The 19,202-nt window shown below is 40.4% G+C and overlaps 1 protein-coding gene across 4 annotated transcripts in view; it reads left to right on the forward strand.

Annotated features, from left to right (window-relative positions):
* The window catches only part of LOC133575673 (uncharacterized), a 43,591-nt gene extending 24,706 nt beyond the window's left edge, over nt 1–18,885 (forward strand). Inside the window, exons 3-5 of one of the 4 annotated variants that reach the window (XM_061928384.1) lie at nt 847–1,019; nt 12,291–12,510; nt 16,912–18,885. In XM_061928384.1, coding sequence (XP_061784368.1) covers nt 847–1,019; nt 12,291–12,510; nt 16,912–18,362 — 1,844 coding nt within the window. In that variant the 3' untranslated portion in view covers nt 18,363–18,885. Of the gene's footprint in view, nt 1–846; nt 3,257–9,709; nt 9,823–12,290; nt 12,656–16,911 lie in introns of those variants that run through there. The other 3 variants (XM_072912147.1, XM_072912146.1, XM_072912145.1) reach the window with 3 other exon arrangements.
* Nucleotides 18,886–19,202: the final 317 nt, after the last annotated feature.

Below are 19,202 nucleotides of genomic sequence, written 5' to 3' on the forward strand. Positions count from 1 at the left end.
TCTACTTTAACTCAGTTACATACTACATGACTTCTTCACTACTCAGTGGCCTAGTGGTTAGAGTGTCCGCCCTGAGATCAGTAGGCCGTGAGTTCAAACCCCCGGCCGAGTCATACCAAAGACTATAAAAATGGAAGTCATTACCTCATCAAGGGTTGGAATTGGGGGTTAAATCACCAAAAAGGATTTCCGGGTGCGGCCACCTCTGCTGCTCACTGCTCCCCTCACCTACATCTTCCTGCGAAAAGCAGATACGAGAAAAAAAATGTAACAATGAAACAGAATAGCTCCCTAAAGATTTGTTGAGTAATATCAAGGATTATCCGTCGGTGGCGTTCCCAGACATGTGGAACTATCTTGAGTTCCAGACGTCATTCTACACCACAAAGGAGGTGAAAGCTTAAAAAGGCATGGATGGCTACAATTTATTTGTGTGTGGCTGGGTCAAGTAAAATAGTATCAAGACTCTCGCTGATAAATCATGCGTGGTTTTTGTTCGGGTAAGGTTGGATTTTATCATTCAACTTTGCGTCTTGCGAGGACGCGTCCATGTAAACAAACAAGGACTAGGACCCCACATCTGCCACCCGTGACTGCATATCCATTTAACTATCTAACTATTATTCAATCATCACCATATTTGATTTTTGTCCTGTCGTTGGTTAATAAAAATCCACAACCATAAAAGACTTCCAGTAAGATGTGTAATAAGAGCTATAAATGATGTAGATATTATAGTTTGTATGCATATATTTTATGAGGCCAACCTCACATAATGTGGATGGTTGGCATAAGAGCTGCAAAGTAAAATACAGTAACACCTCATTTGTGTTCTATGTTCTGCAGACGTCCAGCGGGTGTCAGCGGGGAGTCATGAAGAGGAGTGGCACACCAGTGTGGGACAGAAGGAGCTACAGGCCCCCTCCCACATTAAAGAGGAGCAGCTTCATGATGAAGATGAAGCTCAGTCCTTACAGCTTCATCACAGTCAAAGTGAGGAGAACAGAGAGGCGGAGCTTGTAAGTCAACACATCACAGAAGCTGATGGAGAGCATTGTGAAGATATAAAGTCAGAACCAGACAGCGTATTTGCTCCACTGTCAGACATGGACCACATGATGTCAGACTCTTCTGATCACAGTGACCACATCCAAAAACCTTTGAAGAGTAAAAATGAGTCTAAAGGTGATACGAGACATCACACTAACAACAAACACTTTGACTGCTCTGAATGTGGGAAATCATTTAGAAACAAGGGTCATTTTACAGTACACATGAGAACACATACTGGAGAGAAACCTTTTACTTGCTCTGTTTGTGAAAAGAGTTTCTCCACAAAGCAAGTCATGACCACACACATGAGAACACACACTGGAGAGAAACCTTTCACTTGCTCTGTTTGTAAGAAGAGTTTCTCCACAAAGCAAGGCATGACCACACACATGAGAACACACACTGGAGAGAAACCTTTTACTTGCACAGCTTGTGCTAAAAGATTCAACACTAAGAATAAAATGATATTACACATGAGAACACATACCGGAGAGAAACCTTTTACTTGCTCTGTTTGTAAAAAAAGTTTCTCCAAAATGCTTCACATGACCAGACACATGAGAACACACACTGGAGAGAAACCTTTTACTTGCTCAGCTTGTGCTAAAACATTCAAAACTAAGAATGACATGACATTACACATGAGAACACACACTGGAGAGAAACCTTTTACGTGCTCTGTTTGTAAAAATAGTTTCTCCTTAAAGCTTAACTTGACCACACACATGAGAACACATACTGGAGAGAAACCTTTTACTTGCTCTGTTTGTAAGAAGAGTTTCTCCACAAAGCTTAACATGACCAGACACATGAGAACACACACTGGAGAGAAACCTTTTACTTGCTCTGTTTGTATGAAGAGTTTCTCCAGTCAACGATACATAACCACACACATGAGAACACACACTGGAGAGAAACCTTTTTCTTGCTCAGCTTGTGCTCAAAGATTCAACACTAAGTATGAAATTGTATTACACATGAGAACACACACTGGAGAGAAACCTTTTACTTGCCCTGTTTGTGAGAAGAGTTTCCCCAGAAAACAATACATGACCACACACATGAGAACACACACTGGAGAGTAACCGTTTAGTTGCACTGTGTGTGATAAGATGTTCACATTTAAGTATCAGGTGAGTGAACATAAGTGTGTAACAGTCATGGAAGCTGCAGGGATGTAAAAACACTTAAACAGTGATTGTGCTAAATGGATGCATCATGGATGTTAACTACTGTAAAACAAACGAAGAATAATAATGCTGAAGTTAGCAACACATCACTGAACTTTAGAGCCATCGTGAGTGGAGTTGCTTGTTTTTATTGCTGCATTTGTACTTATTTCACCTCTCATCTTTACTTTTAATCCTAAAGTCTTCTTCAAATATGTTATTGTAGGCTTCTAAGATTTATGTTTCTGATGTGTGTGTGTAGTCTGTGGAAAGAGTTGTTGTCCCTTGTGGATCCAATTGTTCACTTGCACAGAAACATCTTCATCATCATCATCATCAGACATTACCGGTCCACTACTGGAGGAAACCTTAGCATTAATGTTTTAATATAAGTGTGACCTCATTATTCCTTGATGATAAGACTAAAAATACAGATTTAAGCACTGTATTAGAGTGCCTCTTGTAGTACTCCAACTCGCCACACAGAGGTGGGGGCAATCGTGAGCTAGCAGATGCATGTTGCTATCATGTTTTATCAACGAGGAAGACAGCATTTGTGTTTACTTTTTTGTGTGATCCAAGTTTTATTGCTCTGCTGAATAAATTGGCTGCCAATATGGAGGATTATTTATAAATTTAAGATCAAATAATTTCCTTAACTACGAGCAAAATGACACCACTAAAAGTGAACTAGCAGCAGGACCAAGTAAATATTGTATTCATTCAAGGTGTCAAAAAAAAATCTGATCCAACTTTTCCAGCCAAACTCCCTCCACTTGGTGAGCTGGTACAAGTCCATTGATATTTCCATTTTATTATCCATTCTTCCTCAGATATAGTTATCCCTCCTTCCTTCTTCCATTTTTTTTTAAATATATGAAGTTGAGTATGATTTCTTATGCAAGCATGAAACACTTCTTTCAATGTTTTCTGAATTATAGACTTTTGTAAACAGTTCAATTAAACATATGCTTGTCTTTTTTTTAATTTTCACCTTCATATTACCAAAATGCCGCAACTGCCAATATTGATGGAAGTCTTGTTTTTTTTAAATAAATGTATCCTTTTTATAGTTTCAAAACTGAGCATTCTTTTATCTTTCATTACACTACAAGAAGCTGAATTGGTTTTGGTTAATCTCTATTGGTAGGCTTTGAAATAGGTACAGCAGTCTTGGACGTGCATTCATTTTAATGGAATCAATTAGACAGCTAAGGCTAAAAAAAAGTAAGTAAGTTCCATCGTGCTATGTCATCTTTTATTTTTTTATGTATGGGTAGATAATTGTATTCTGATAATTTTGTAATATGTTTTTATAAAATGATGCCCAGGTATTTAAAAGACATATCAGGGGGTAACTGCTTCTGATTTCCCCTGGTGGGTTATAATGATATGAGAGTAGCTGGGTTTTACCTATATTGATTTTATATCCTGATAATTGACCATACTGTTCAAATGATTGCATTAATTTAAAGGGGAACATTATCACAATTTCAGAATTGTTAAACCCATTAAAAATCAGTTCCCAGTGGCTTATTATATTTTTCGAAGTTTTTTTCAAAATTTTACCCATCACGCAATATCCCTAAAAAAAGCTTCAAAGTGCCTGATTTTAACCATCGTTATATACACCCGTCCATTTTCCTGTGACGTCACATAGTGAAGCCAACACAAACAAACATGGCGGAAAGAACAGCAAGCTATAGCGACATTAGCTCGGATTCAGACTCGGATTTCAGCGGCTTAAGCGATTCAACAGATTACGCATGTATTGAAACGGATGGTTGTAGTGTGGAGGCAGGTAGCGAAAACGAAATTGAAGAAGAAACTGAAGCTATTGAGCCATATCGGTTTGAACCGTATGCAAGCGAAACCGACACGACAGCCAGCGACACGGGAGAAAGCGAGGACGAATTTGGCGATCGCCTTCTAACCAACGACTGGTATGTGTTTGTTTGGCATTAAAGGAAACTAACAACTATGAACTAGGTTTACAGCATATGAAATACATTTGGCAACAACATGCACTTTGAGAGTGCAGACAGCCCAATTTTCATCAATTAATATATTCTGTAGACATACCCTCATGTCAGCTCAGCAGGCCGGGGAAGCTAGGGTTGATATTCTTCTCTTGATCATTTTCGGGACGGTGTGAGCCAAGACATCCAGGGGGTTTAGCTCGCTCGTCTGTGGGAACAAACTGCCGCCATTGCTTGCCGTGCTACCGAGGGCCTTTGTCCCTGAATTGCTCACACACTCCGGCAGATTCAATGGGGGTCTGGCGGCAGATTTCTTTGACTTTATCGTTGGAAATGCATCTGCTTTGAGTGTCGCAGGATATCCACACATTCTTGCCATCTCTGTCATAGCATAGCTTTCGTCGGTAAAGTGTGCGGAACAAACGTCCAATTTCTTGCCACTTTTGCATCTTTGGGCCACTGGTGCAACTTGAATCCGTCCCTGTTCGTGTTGTTACACCCTCCGACAACACACCGACGAGGCATGATGTCTCCAAGGTACGGAAAACAGTCGAAAAAACGGAAAATAACAGAGCTGATTTGACTCGGTGTTTGAGAAAATGGCGGATTGCTTCCCGATGCGACGTCACATTGTGACGTCATCGCTCCGACAGCGAATATTAGAAAGATGTTTAATTTGCCAAAATTCACCCATTTAGAGTTCGGAAATCGGTTAAAAAAATATATGGTCTTTTTTCTGCAACATCAAGGTATATATTGACGCTTACGTAGGTCTGGTTATAATGTTCCCCTTTAAGAAGAGAGTATGTTGGGTGCCTGAGGTAGACCAGCAGGCCAATTTAAACCCTCTCTCTTTAAAATAATTCCCTTTTTTTTGTCTAATAGACTGAGCTAGTAGCTCCAGGTATACTGCAAAGAGTAATGGTGACCATGCACATCCCTGTCTAGAACCCCTTTCTAAGGTAAAACTAATTGATAAGTTGACTTTAATCCTAGCAGCAGGATTGTCATATAGTGCCTGTATAGTTTTAATGATTATATCCTGGAAGGCAAATTTGTATACAACTCTTGTCAAGAAAATTCCAATTGACCGAATCAAAGGCCTTTTCAGCATCCACACTTATAACAATTGCTTCAATGTTTGTTCTTTGTATATGATCCATAATATGTAGTGTCTTTCTTATATTGTCTTGTGTTTGGCGTTGATGTATAAAACCTGTTTGATCATTATGTATCAATATAGATAAGACTTCTTCTAAGCGTTTGGCCATGATGGAAGTAAATAGTTTATACATTGAGAAGCTGTAAGATCCACACTCAATTCTATCCTTGCCTTATTTTGGTATAGCTGCCAACTGGGTGGCATTTATGCCTTTTTCAAAACCCAATTCAGTGTGGGTGTCACAGTGTAGAAGTGGATTTTATTGTTTTTATGCGTGTTATATATTTTAATGGGTTTAATGCGTATGCTTTTTATTGATTGGTTTTATTGATTTGGTTTTGTTTGAGCGTGCTGAGTTTTAACGTCACTGATGGACCTAATTGCCTGCACCTGTCCAGCCCTTTTTTGATTTGAGTGACAGTTTTACCGGCGAATGGGAGCACACGCATGGCCAGGGCAGCCAATCCGCAGCAGTGAGGAGGGCCGTCACTCCTGAAAAAAAGGACTTTGATGGAACGGAGGCGAAGGTTGAGGGTTGGCGGATTGGCCCGGAGGCAGGAGTGCAAGTGGACCAAGGATCATGGCTGACAGTGAGAGTGTCAATTGTTTGAATCTTTTTGGCCGTTGTGCATAATCTGATTTGTGAGTGGATAGTGTTGCGTTTGGACCAGTTGTTCCTCCCAGGGAATTCAAGTCACAAGTCGCTCCCAAGCTCTTTACGACACTTAAAGCTGGGTAGAAAGACCACCAGAGACAGAATAGGTATTTTGTAATATATTTGCAAAGCTTTGCATATACATTGAGACCAGTCCAGCATAGAACCCCCCCCCCCCCCCCCCCCCAAAAAACCCTCTCCCCTCTTAAGTCTCTCTCTCTCTCTCCCACCCTCGCACTCATGTCCCTCCAGCCAAAACACATGCCCATTGTCCGCCGCACCTGGGAAGAATGCTAGATAAGAGAAAGGAGTATCTCTCTTTCTTACATTCTTCATTCAAGGTTAAGCACACAGTTTTTGCAGACAACCAAAAGACGACAATTGGAAGAAAAACACTAGCTGTTTTGTAATATGATTATGAAATAAAAGAAGTAACACTTAAATTCGGATATATGTAAATATCTGCCTCCGACAATAGAGATGTAAGGGGATAGTGAGGTGATGTATGAGGAAGGTATGGACATGGATAGGAGTAGAGGGGAGAGAGGAAAGAAGGGCAGAGGAAGTCATGAAGGAAAGTCGAGTGCTAAAAGAGTGCACAAAGATGATGGAGTAGAAAGGAGGAAAAAGATTATGGTAGATAATTGCAAGATTATATATACATTTAAGTCAGATGAAGACATATAGGATATTAGTTTGATGACACTGGTTAAGGGGTTAAAGAAGGACATTGGAGAGGTGGAGATGGCCAAAGTGCTAAAGGACGGAAGCCTTTTGATCAAATGTAAAAATGGAGAGCCAAAGAACAAACCAATGCGATTGCAAAAGCTGCGCATTAAGATAATAAAGGAAAGAATGGAAGGGGGAGAACGAAATGGGGCAAGAGGAGTCGTGACAGGAATCCCAAGAGGAGAAAATTTAGAAGATTTGAAAAGAGAAATAAAAGAGAGAACTGTCACAATGATGAAGAGATTGATGGCATTTAGAAACTGAAAAAATACGGAGAGCGAATCTGTGCCAGTGCAGTTTGTCCAGGAAGTCCTCCCGGAAAGAATCATGATAGGGTTTTTAAGTTTCTACGTTAGAGCTTACGTCCCACCCCCAGTACCTTGTTTCAAGTGCTAACGCTCTGGGCACATAGTAGTGTGTGTCATGCTAAGATGAGATGTGGAAGGTGTGGAGGGGAGCATGACTATGGACAATGTGGAAGTCATGAACAGATCAAGTGCTGCAACTGTGGGGGAATCACACAGCAGCGTATGGGGCTATATTGATTACGCCCACTCTCCTCACCAGTCTCCGGTGGGACCTACGTGGCCGTACACGTCCCGGCTCGCCCCGTCTCTTGGTTGCTCCCGGGAGTCACCGCAGGTCTCTGGGTCCCGACTGCTCCTGCCCACAGGACCAAACGCCAGCGTACAACGCACGAGCCCGCAAGCCCACAACCAAAGGCAGTTTGATCACCCCCACACATCCACAATCCCCGACACTTACTTCGGAGGCAGAGTTTCCTCTGCCCCTGCGTGTTGTGGGCTTCTTGGGGTTCACTCAGGTATCTTGCGGGGTCTGCTGCGTAGTCCTGGATTCCTTCCCAGCCTGCGGGCGTCCACCCGGACGCTCTTGGCAAAGCAAAGCCTCCGGACGCTCTTCCTTCCGGACGCTCTTCCTTCCGGACGCTCTTCCTTCCGGTCGCTCTTCCTTCCAGTCGGTTCCCCCTTCTGTCACTTCCCTCTCGGTCGCTCTTCCTTCTAAATGTGCAGTCCTAATGCTCCACAGGTGCGTCTAATTTCAGGTGCCGTTCGATTGGGCACCTTGGTTGCTAGGGGCAACCAGCTAAAAGGGGCAACATCTTAAAATACCAGCAAAGTCCACAAGGAGTAAAAACATGCAATTAAAAAGACAATCAAATTCCAAAGTGTAGAAACATGCAATTAAAAATACAATCAAATTCTAAAGTGTAAAAACATGCAATTAAAATCCGCAGCAATAAAAACACAAAGACAAGCATGGCAATGAAACATAAAAAAATAAAATCCCTTACTTGTGTCCCATCACATCTACATTACTAAATAGTTGATTGACATTGATAGGAAACATAATACAGGAGTGTGTGACTGTTGTCATCAGATAGAAAGTGTAGGACATGTTTTAATACATTGTATTGTAGGAAATACAATAGAGAAAGAGAAATACTGGAAAGTAAGTTAGCGAAAGAGAAGATTAAATTAGCAGTGGAAGATATTTTAGGATTGCACTCAGAACACAGCATTATACACATATTTAAAAAAGACTGGGCTAAATAAAAGAATATAGAGTAGGGATCCACCTCGGTCCACACTCCATTTCAGTAGGTGGCGGTAATGCACACCACAAGGTTGCTTGTCAACCGTCATTAAACAAAGGAAGAAGAAGAAGAAGACATTTTCTCGGTTTGCTTATCCCTCCCGACCTCTGACCCGTCAATTGAGAATCTTGCGAGAACGAGACCACTGAATCCTCAAATCGGTCCATCGAAAGAAGACGAAAGAGTAAAAAGCAAAATGGCGTTTGACAGAGAAGGCCTAAACGTGGCCAATGGCCATTATTGTTTCTCTATTTGTATTTAGTGCATACACGTACGCATATATGTCGTGTTAGTGTAACCTATTTTTATGGGCTTGCCTCTTTATGATGTTAAGTTCCTGTTATAAGCTGTTATACAGTATATGCCTTGAGCTCTTATTTTGAAGGCGCCAAGAGCGGAAGTGATAACACGTTGTAGTGGAGCGAAGGTTTTGAAAGAAAGAAAATAAAATGGTCCTCGTGTAAATCTGGAGCCTCCGTGTTTGTTATTTTGTAGTTTCTACAGTATAGGCGACATTTATACAGGCGCCAGAGAGCCACTACAGACTGTTTCTCGTTCTGGGAGGAATGTGAGACAACCAGTTCGTTTCAAGGACTTTTGTCACTTTTGGTTAGCTGTTTAAAAATAGAAGGAAAATTAAACAAAAGTTGGGCTTTCGGTTGGAGGTTGTCAAGGTCACTTAACATGTTCTTACTGTGATGGCACATGTTTCATATGTGTATAGTATGTCTGGATGCTACGGTGTATCAGAATTTTCTGGTGTACGTGGGAATAGTGTGGCATGCGTGACTGTGCAGTGGTGTGAGGGGGACATACATATATATTTTTTTGTGTGTGTTTTAACTGCCTGTGTTGTTTTTGCACTTATTCTGTTATGGTGATGAAACGAGGACATTTCTTTTTGTAGGAGGTGAGGTATGTAACCTATTTTTATGGGCTTGCCTCTTTATGATGTTAAGTTCCTGTTATAAGTTGTTATACAGTATATGCCTTGAGCTCTTATTTTGAAGGCGCCAAGAGCGGAAGTGATGACACGTTGTAGTGGAGCGAAGGTTTTGAAAGAAAGAAAATAAAGTGGTCCTCGTGTAAATCTGGAGCCTCCGTGTTTGTTATTTTGTAGTTTCTACAGTATAGGCGACATTTATAAACCCTCGGTTACATTAGTAATTGTTTGTATCTGGATATATTAGTCTGAGCGCACTTTTATCGCGTCTTGTGCTAGCTTAGCTTGCTAGTTAGCTTAGCTTGTTAGCTGCTAACAAAGAGACGCGGACGTTATCAACACATTGCTAAGTAGAGATCAAATGTGAGTGTAAAGTGTTGTGATTGTGGGAAAATGTGCGAAAGAACGATAGCAGAGTAGGAGGAGGAACTTTGTCCAACAAAAGAGGAGAAGGAGCGACAACATCAACTACTGGACGCTGTTTTCAAGAAACATCAAGTTGTGTTACACAGAACAGGTTTGTTGACTTCTTACTCTCACATCTTTACTAACTTTATATTTCATTAGTAACACTTTTCTTCAATAGGAAGATGCTTTGTCTTGTGGGGATGATGCAACGCTTGGATTTAGAGTCTTCATGAAAACGAGACAGTTTGAGGTTGATGTTTCTCTCAGTTTGTAACAATGTGTGATTGATTGATTGAAGGAGTTATGAGAAGTTTGCATAGAAAAGGGTACAGTTTCATCACGGTACACATTCACTGCTACAAGAAAGCCTGACATAGTTTCAGTTGAAATATTTGTTTAACTCACACAGTACTATGTAGAAAGTAGCATTTAAAATACAAAAATAATTTTAAAAAAGCGAAAGGCTTTGTTTATTCCCTGTTACGAGTAGCCACAACCTGTAATGTCTTTTCAAAGCGGCTTTGAAGGGAGTAAGGGATTTACACTCCTTTATGGCTATTGATAAGAAGTTCCACATTTTGGTGGTATAGCAGGCAAACAAATTAGAACCTTTTTTGGAGTGAAATCTGGGTTGAATGGGATTCGTTCAACTACCTCTGGTGTTATAATGGTGAATATATTTTACATTTTGGAAGTATGTAGTCAGCTGCATGGGTATTTTAGTGGAATGGTGTATGTCGGGGTGTGGTATCTGATTGATACCCAAATTTGTGGTATCATCCAAAACTAATGTAAAGTATCAAACAACAGAATAATAAGTGATTATTACATTTTAACAGAAGTGTAGATAGCACATCTTAAAACAGAAAATAAGCAGATATTAACAGTAAATGAACAAGTAGATTAATAATCCATTTTTTACCACTTGTCATTTAATAATTTTGACAAAATAATAGAATATAAATGACACAATATGTTACTGCATATGTCAGCAGACTAAATTAGGAGCTTTTGTTTGCTTACTTACTCCTAAAAGACAAGTTGTCTATGTTGACTATTTCATTTAAGGACAAACTTGCAATAAGAAACATATGTTTAATGTACCCTAAGATTTTTTGTTAAAATAAAGTCAATAATGTACTTTTTGTGGTCCCTTTTATTTAGAAAAGTATCGAAATACATTTTAGTACAGGTGCCGGTACCAAAATATTGGTATCAGGACAACACTAGTAAGAACATAATTTGTCGAATGATTCTTTGACTACCAATTTTTTTCCCTGGAGAGATTAGTCTCTAAGATACAGCCAAGATAGGTAATCTCATTTTTGTTTGTTATAATATTGTCACCCACTTTGACTGTGAAGTTATCTACTTTTCTGAGGTTAGGAGTTAACTCAAAAACCTGTGTACTTGCAAGTACCAGCGTGAGTCTTAATTTGCCAGATTGTCATTGAAAGCCTTGCTAGTCTAGGTATTGAGGATTCTAGCTTTGCTTGTTTTGTGGCCGTCAGCCTCGGTTCTATGTTCTTTACGGGTAAAATAAAATGGATTGATCACTTAAGCCGCATACAGTAGTTCCACTTGTGGTGATCTTAGACTGGTCAGAAGGAACAACGAGGTCTATGAAGGTTTAAAAGGACTCACTCACCCTGGTAGTTTGCTAATGAGCTAAGTGAGGCAATGTTGGTGGCACAGCTTAGTGAAGGTTTTAAAAATGGGTGCATCCTTTCAGGACATATCTGTGTTCCAGTCCCCAAGAAGATGTAAACCTGTATCAACATGTTTACACAAAACTCACACACTCACCAAATACATTATATACTGTAATCAAATCTTATTAAAGTTATAATTTCACTTCCTGATTCTGACCTACATGCATCAATAAGTGGAAGTAAACATTTATTTTCAATAACCAAAATAGTCAACACTTGATTTATTAAAAGAACATAAAGGTGACTGACTTTCCTTCAGCGTGTCGTAGATGGTCTCCAATTCCTAAAGAGGAATTGTTGACGGAGATACTCCATAAAACACCACTTAGTAAAACATGTTTTGGTAAAAGTTCCTTTTGGCCCAGCCAACAAAATGACCACAAAAAAGTATTTTGCATGATGACAAAAACATACCATGAATGTTTTTTTTAAGTGATTTTGGAATTAGATTTTTTTTATTTCCATGATATTGAAGTTATGGTAATGACTATGTCATTACAAGATTGTGGTTAAGTTTAGAGATAAAGTTTAGGTGTCATAGACCTTATACAGGATAAAATATTTACACACTTTGTATCAGTGAGTGTAAAGTTAAAATGCCTCAATCAATGCTGCCTCATATTTATAAAATACTTTTAAAATTGACCCTCATCAAATTTTCAAGTCGGTTTTTGTACTCACTGTACCACTTTTGAATTAATTTTAGGAAAAAGGGTGGCATTTCCCGTGTTTTTATAGTTTTTTTTGGCTATACACGCTTTTAACACAACACACAAAACAACACAAATAATGTCATTATGTTAACAGTGTCAGTCCAAAACTATTTATATTCTCTCTTTATCTTATTTACTTATTTACCCAACAGATGTCCAGCAGCCCCCTCACATTAAAGAGGAAGAGGAGGATCCACAGCTCCTCCCACATTAAAGAGGAAAAGGAGGAAGTGTGGATCACTCAGGAGGGAGAGTGTCTTCTCGGGCAGGAGGAGGCTGATCTCAGCAAGTTTCCACTGACTGTTGTCTCTGTGAAGACTGAAGAGCATGAAGACAAACCACCTGAGTCCTCACAGCTTCATCACAGTCCAAGTAAGCACATATCATTTTATTCTCAGGGCATTCAATCCATCACAACTGGACTGTTCACTTTGTCTTAGGAGACGTTTGTCCTCTCATCCAAGTAGGCTTCATCACTTCATGCTCATAGACTTAAAGTCTTAAATCTAGTCATTTGAATTTAGAGGGGAACTGTTCTTTTTTGGGGGAATGTTTTCTGTTGTTCACAATCATTATAAAAGACATGACGATGGATATGTATATTTTTTTAAATCACATTCTAACTCATAAATGTAAATAAAAGTCCACTTGCAATGGAGCCAATGGGAGGTCCTCTATAACCATCCAAAAAGCGCCAACAATACTCCATTTGCATTTTGTGGCTTGAATAGCAACCAAGTATTAATGATATTGTTATTATAAGTGCTAACGCAGACAAACTGTTTATAGCTTGTGTGTCTATGTTGACATCACCGGCTGGTGAGCTCCTTCCTTGCCTCGGTGCTGGTGAAAGATTATTCCAGATCATGAATCATTCCTCTCACCTGGATAGTAGAAGGATGAAGACGTACTCTGACAAGTTGGTACCGTTTGACAGCCAATTTAGACCCGGCAATGGCGAACGACACAAAAAGATGCTTGGCTTCACCCCCCTTTTCCGTGCGACGATTATGAATCATTGTTTATCTAAATGGGAATATCCATCCATCCATTTTCTGCCGCTTATTCCCTTCGGGGTAGCAGGGGGTGCTGGAGCCTATCTCAGCTACAATCGGGCGGAAGGCGCGGTATACCCTGGACAAGTCGCCAGCTCATCACAGGGCCAACACAGATAGACAGACAACATTCACACACTAGGGCCAAATATTAGTGTTGCCAATCAGCCTATCCCCACGTGCATGTCTTTTGAAGTGGGAGGAAGCCGGAGTACCCAGAGGGAACCCACGCAGTCACGGGGAGAACAAGCAAACTCCACACAGAAATATCCCGAGCCCGGGATTGAACCCAGGACTACTCAGGACCTTTGTATTGTGAGGCAGACGCACTAACCCCTCTTCCACCGTGCTGCCCTAAATGGGAATATAACAAGATTATATCAGTCTGTGTCATAGTCACAGCAGACCTTGTACAGTAGGTGATGTTTTTTGTTTGTTTGTTGGCTCTCATGAATTCTGTAGTGTGTAATATTCCGTGATCTTGTTAAAAAAAAACTAACGTTGTGATGTGTTTTTGAAATGAATGCGCTACCGAGCAAAAATATGTAAATACATATTTATCTACACTTTCTGACAGTTGCTTTCGGATGTGACGTTTTGGGGGCGATCTTATTTACGTGGCTCACCTTCGACAGCGTCTTCCCCCGTTATCTTTGTTGTAGCGGTGTAGCGTGCAAGGACGGGAGTGGAAGAAGTCTCAAAAGGTGGAGCTAACTGTTTTAATGACATTCCGACTTTACTTCAATCAACAACGGAGCAGCATCTCCTCATCCGTGGCTCACTAGTGCAACAACAACATTGGAAATAAGTCCCGTGAAAAACCGTCCAACCGGAAGTCTCTAATAACTAAAGTTCCTTGGGTGAATAATGTAAACTCACTACACCGGTATGTTTTAGTGCTTTACTGACATAATTTTACACTACTTTATATTAGAAATGGCAACAGCAGAGGGTGAATGTCCCATAACAAGAAGATAGGGAACAAAAAGAAGCTTATCGATTATGGCATCGGCACAGACGTGCGCACATTTTCAGGACTTATGCAGATCCCAAATACACATCAGCAGGTACCAGAAGGTAAGAAAAGTTGGTTTTGCATAATATTGTCAAACAAAATGGCAGATAATATGTCTGCTAATGGGTGCCATTTTGCGGTCCTTATACACACACCAATAGTAATACTTGTATCTCTGACTAGGGTAGCCGTAATGGGCCGACAATCCATCAAGCGGTGCGGCTTCAAAGTCGTACTAAAACATTTTGACAGATTTTTGAGTGCCGCGTGTAATGTTCTTTATTTTCAATGGAACAAAAAAAGTTTTGTTGTTTATTGGCGTCATATTGCAATCTACAGGTATCCCTTATGTGTGACTACCATCTACTGGTCACACTTATCATTACACCTTGTACTAAATAAAATTGCTTCGAGGTCGGTAAGTACAACCAGAAGTATGCCGTACATTAGGCGCACCGGGCTATAAGGCGCACTGTCGAGTTTTGAGAAAATGAAAGTATTTTAAGTGCGCCTTATAGTCCGAAAAATACGGTACATGAACAAAGTGAGCCTCTTGTCAGTCATTTTCAATCTTTGTTTCGGCTACTTGCAATTCTCCTCCACACGTTTTCCTGTGTGCAGTAGTGTTGGTGACACTCACTTTCATGTTGGAGATGGAACTAGTCATTTTAATACAACGCTGAATTTTAATGTACCGTATTTTCCGCACTATTAGCCGCACCTAAAAACCACAAATTTACTCAAAAGCTGACAGTGCGGCTTATAACCCGGTGCGCTTTATATATGGATTAATATTAAGATTCATTTTCATAAAGTTTAGGTCTCGCAACTACGGTAAACAGCCGCCATCTTTTTTCCCCGTAGAAGAGGAAGTGCTTCTTCTTCTACGGCAAGCAACCGCCAAGGTAAGCACCCGCCCCCATAGAAGAGGAAGCGCTTCTTCTTCTACTGTAAGCAACCACCCGCCCCCGTAGAAGAAGAAGAAGCGCGCGGATATTACGTTTCATTTCCTTTGTGTGTTTACATCTGTAAAGACCACAAAATGGCTCCTACTAAGCGACAGGTTTCCGGTTCATGAAAAGACGCAATCTCTCCATCCGCACACGGACTACTATTTCACAGCAACTGCCTAAAGACTTTCAAGAAAAGCTGGCTACTTTCCGTGCATATTGTAAAAACAAGATAGCTGAAAAAAAGATCCGGCCAGAGAACATTATCAACATGGACGAGGTTCCACTGACTTTTGATATTCCTGTGAACCGCACTGTGGATACAACGGGAGCACGTACGGTGAATATTCGCACCACAGGGAATGAGAAGTCATCCTTCACTGTGGTTCTAGCTTGCCATGCTAATGGCCAGAAACTTCCACCCATGGTGATATTCAAAAGGAAGACCTTGCCAAAAGAGACCTTTCCAGCCGGCGTCATCATAAAAGCTAACTCGAAGGGATGGATGGATGAAGAAAAGATGAGCGAGTGGTTAAGGGAAGTTTACGCGAAGAGGCCGGGTGGCTTTTTTCACGCAGCTCCGTCCATGTTGATATACGACTCCATGCGCGCCCACATCACGCTGGTTTTTAATATATTATTAAAGTTTGACTGACCTATCTGACTGTTTTTTTGACATTCCCTTTAGCGCAGTTAGATGCGGCTTATAACACGGGGCGGCTTATAGGTGGACAAAGTTTTGAAATATGCCGTTCATTGAAGGCGCGGCTTATAACCCAGGGCGGCTTATGGTGCGGAAAATACGGTACACATTGCTTTGAAACTGTGGTAGAATAATTTTTATTCGAGTCCTCGTATCAGCTGGTAAATGATACAGACCCCCATATAGCTGCCGGGGGAAATGCCTGTTGTATGATTCTTTCATTTTGGGCCTTTTAGAATCAGCATCTCTTTGTCCATTTGTGTCAAGGAGGTGAAATTAGGTCTGAAAACATTTTGACAAGTTGACCTCATGTTCATTAAGACTTTTCAAAATGTAAAACCTAAACAGAATATTCTACTTTGAAAGTAAACTGGATCATTTATTTTGTGTTTATGCATGACTTCCTGTCCCACACGAGCAGATTTTAGCTAAATTGAACCGCCTTGTGGTGTCCAGCACTAAATATAGCCAGGCGGTATAAACTGACACATTGACTTGAAAACAAAAAACGGAACGAGTCTGTCGCCGTGGCGCCGCCATTCCACATCCAGTGGAAATCCCCGGTTACACTTACAAACGTTGCTTGGTGAGATAAATGACATAACCATACTTGGGGTTCAAGGCACGAAGCAAAAGGAAATACACTTTCAACCCACAGCACTTGCAGTGAGCAAACTTGACCACAAGATGGCGACATAGCAGAGACAACAATACGGAATACAGATTTACACTGTAAACAACCTCATCTTTTCTCCAAGTTTATACATCAGTAACTGACATTAAAATCAAAGGGGGTGCTGGAGCCTATCCCAGCTGCACTCAGGCAGAAGGGAATTTATGGCAATATAGATTTTAGGCCATTTTGCCCACCCTTTGTAAAAAGTGGTCTTCTTTTCCTGTGAATAATGTTATAAAGAGCAGTGTGTTTGTTTTCAGGCCAATTCATATAATAACTTGTTATTTTAAGAACATGTAAACTTACTGAATGCCTCATGTGACCGAGCAAATCTGGACATTTCTCAAGCATGTTTGTCATTTTGTGTCCTGCAGATGTCTGTAAAGAACAACTTCTGCCTGAAAAACAGGAGTGTAGCTTCAGGATGGTGAAGGAGGATCCATCAAAGAGGAAGACCAGGCACCACAGACCCTCTGGTGTCTCCTTTTCCTCTTTGACACAGACCCTGCCCTGTAAAAAGGAAGAGGAAGACTCACTGACCCCCCACATTAAAGAGGAAGAGGAGGAACACAGCATCAGTCAGGAGGGAGATCATCTTGAAGGACTGGTGGAGTTCCCAGTGACTGGTGTCCCTGTGAAGAGTGAAGATGATGAGGTCAAAGGTGAAAGTGAGGAGAAGAGCAGCAGCTCAACACAACACATGACAACAGAAGCTGATGGAGACCACTGTGGAGGATCACAAGCAGACAAGCTCTTAGCTCCACTATCAGATAGTGAGGACACAACGTCACACTCTCCTGACACTGATGATGAAGACTCTAAAGATGATAAGACATGTCACACTCACTTCAAATGTTCTCACTGTGACAAAACCTTTAAATACCATTGTCATATGAAAAGACACATGAGAATACACACTGGAGAGAAACTATTTTCTTGTTCAACCTGTGGCTTATCTTTTACAAGAAAGCAAACTATGATAGCTCACACAAGAACACACACGGGAGAAAAACCTTTTTCTTGTTCAATCTGTGGCTTATCTTTTACAAGGAAGGAAAATATGAAAGAGCACACAAGAACACACACTGGAGAAAAACCTTTTTCTTGTTCGATCTGTGGCTTATCTTTTACAAGGAAGGAAAATATGAAAGAGCACACAAGAACACACACCGGAGAAAAACCTTTTTCGTGTTCTGTGTGTGATTCGAGGTATGTACGAAGTCGAGATTTGAAAAAACACCTGAAAAGACACACTGGGGAAGACGTTTTTAAGTGTTCTGTGTGTAATTCAAATTTTGTCCGAGGTGAACATTTGAAAATCCACATGAGAACACACACAGGAGAAAAACCTTTTTCTTGTTCAATCTGTGGCTTATCTTTTACAAGGAAGGTCAATTTGAAAGAGCACACAAGAACACACACTGGAGAAAAACCTTTTTCTTGTTCAATCTGTGGCTTATCTTTTACAAGGAAGGCCAGTTTGAAAGATCACACAAGAACACACACTGGAGACAAACCTTTTTCCTGTTCAATGTGTGATTCAAGTTTTGCACGAAGTCGAGATTTGAAAAGTCACATGAGAAAACACTCTGGAGAAAAAGTGTTGAGTTGCAGTGTGTGTGATGAAAGATTCTCGCATGAGTACCAACTTAACAAACACAAGTGTGCTGGTGAGAACAGCAGCAGTAAAATAGAAATGCGCTCCGCAGACCTCCACCAGGCCAAATCTCCCAGTTGTAAAGAATCCCTCAAAAGAAAGCTGAATCCAAATGATGATCAGGATCAACACCCAAATCTAATCACTTGTTCCTTATCTCATTTCTGAAATGTCCTAAAAGTTTCGTCAGCATCTGACTATACTTTTTTTGTTATAATTCCAACTAAATGACAATCAAACAAACCCCAAATCACGTTTAGTTACTTTTCAATTACTTCAATCACTAACATGTAAATATGTTTCTTAGTTACACATCCTGGAAAACAACATCCACACAACAGTTTATTTTTATTATTCATTCTTACTAATGTATTTAGTTGTGTACTAACACATCAATCTGTATTTCTGCTAATATTTAAGAAGTGATGATGATGTTATGGTTCAGTGTGCCCCTTCACTAGTTTCCAAAACTAGTCTCCACCATGGTGGTGCCAGCGGTCCTACTACTTGTACACTATACAATATAATTATGCACACCTTTTGTACGATAGGCATTTTTGTTTGTACTAGCAATTTGAAACCAGCGCTGTATCCTTTAGATGTGACCTTGTAGAATAAAATGTCTGTTTTTTATGACTAATGATCTGATTTTTTGAGATGTTTTAACAAAAATAAAAGTCTATTATTTCAATTGGTGCCGTGACCCAGATTGGCTGACACTGAGGACTCGAAATGTGTTATTTTGCAGGAAGATCTAGGCCCCTATTGTACTCAGTTTGTGCGATTAATCAAAGTTTATTGATAAAGACTTTAACCACAGGGGCTGCATGAACCACAAGGACATCACTGGTCTGATGTCATGTCTCACAACGGTCGTTAATGACTTGGAGATGGTCCTTGTGAGTCATGAAGCGCATTGTCATCAGCGAAAGAGCCTTGAAGATGACTTTTTCTTGTGTCTTTGTCTATCAGTGAAACGTCTCAGATCAAACACGGATCCGTCACAGT

The sequence above is a fragment of the Nerophis lumbriciformis genome, linkage group LG33 (assembly GCF_033978685.3).
Source record: "Nerophis lumbriciformis linkage group LG33, RoL_Nlum_v2.1, whole genome shotgun sequence".
NCBI lineage: Eukaryota > Metazoa > Chordata > Actinopteri > Syngnathiformes > Syngnathidae > Nerophis > Nerophis lumbriciformis.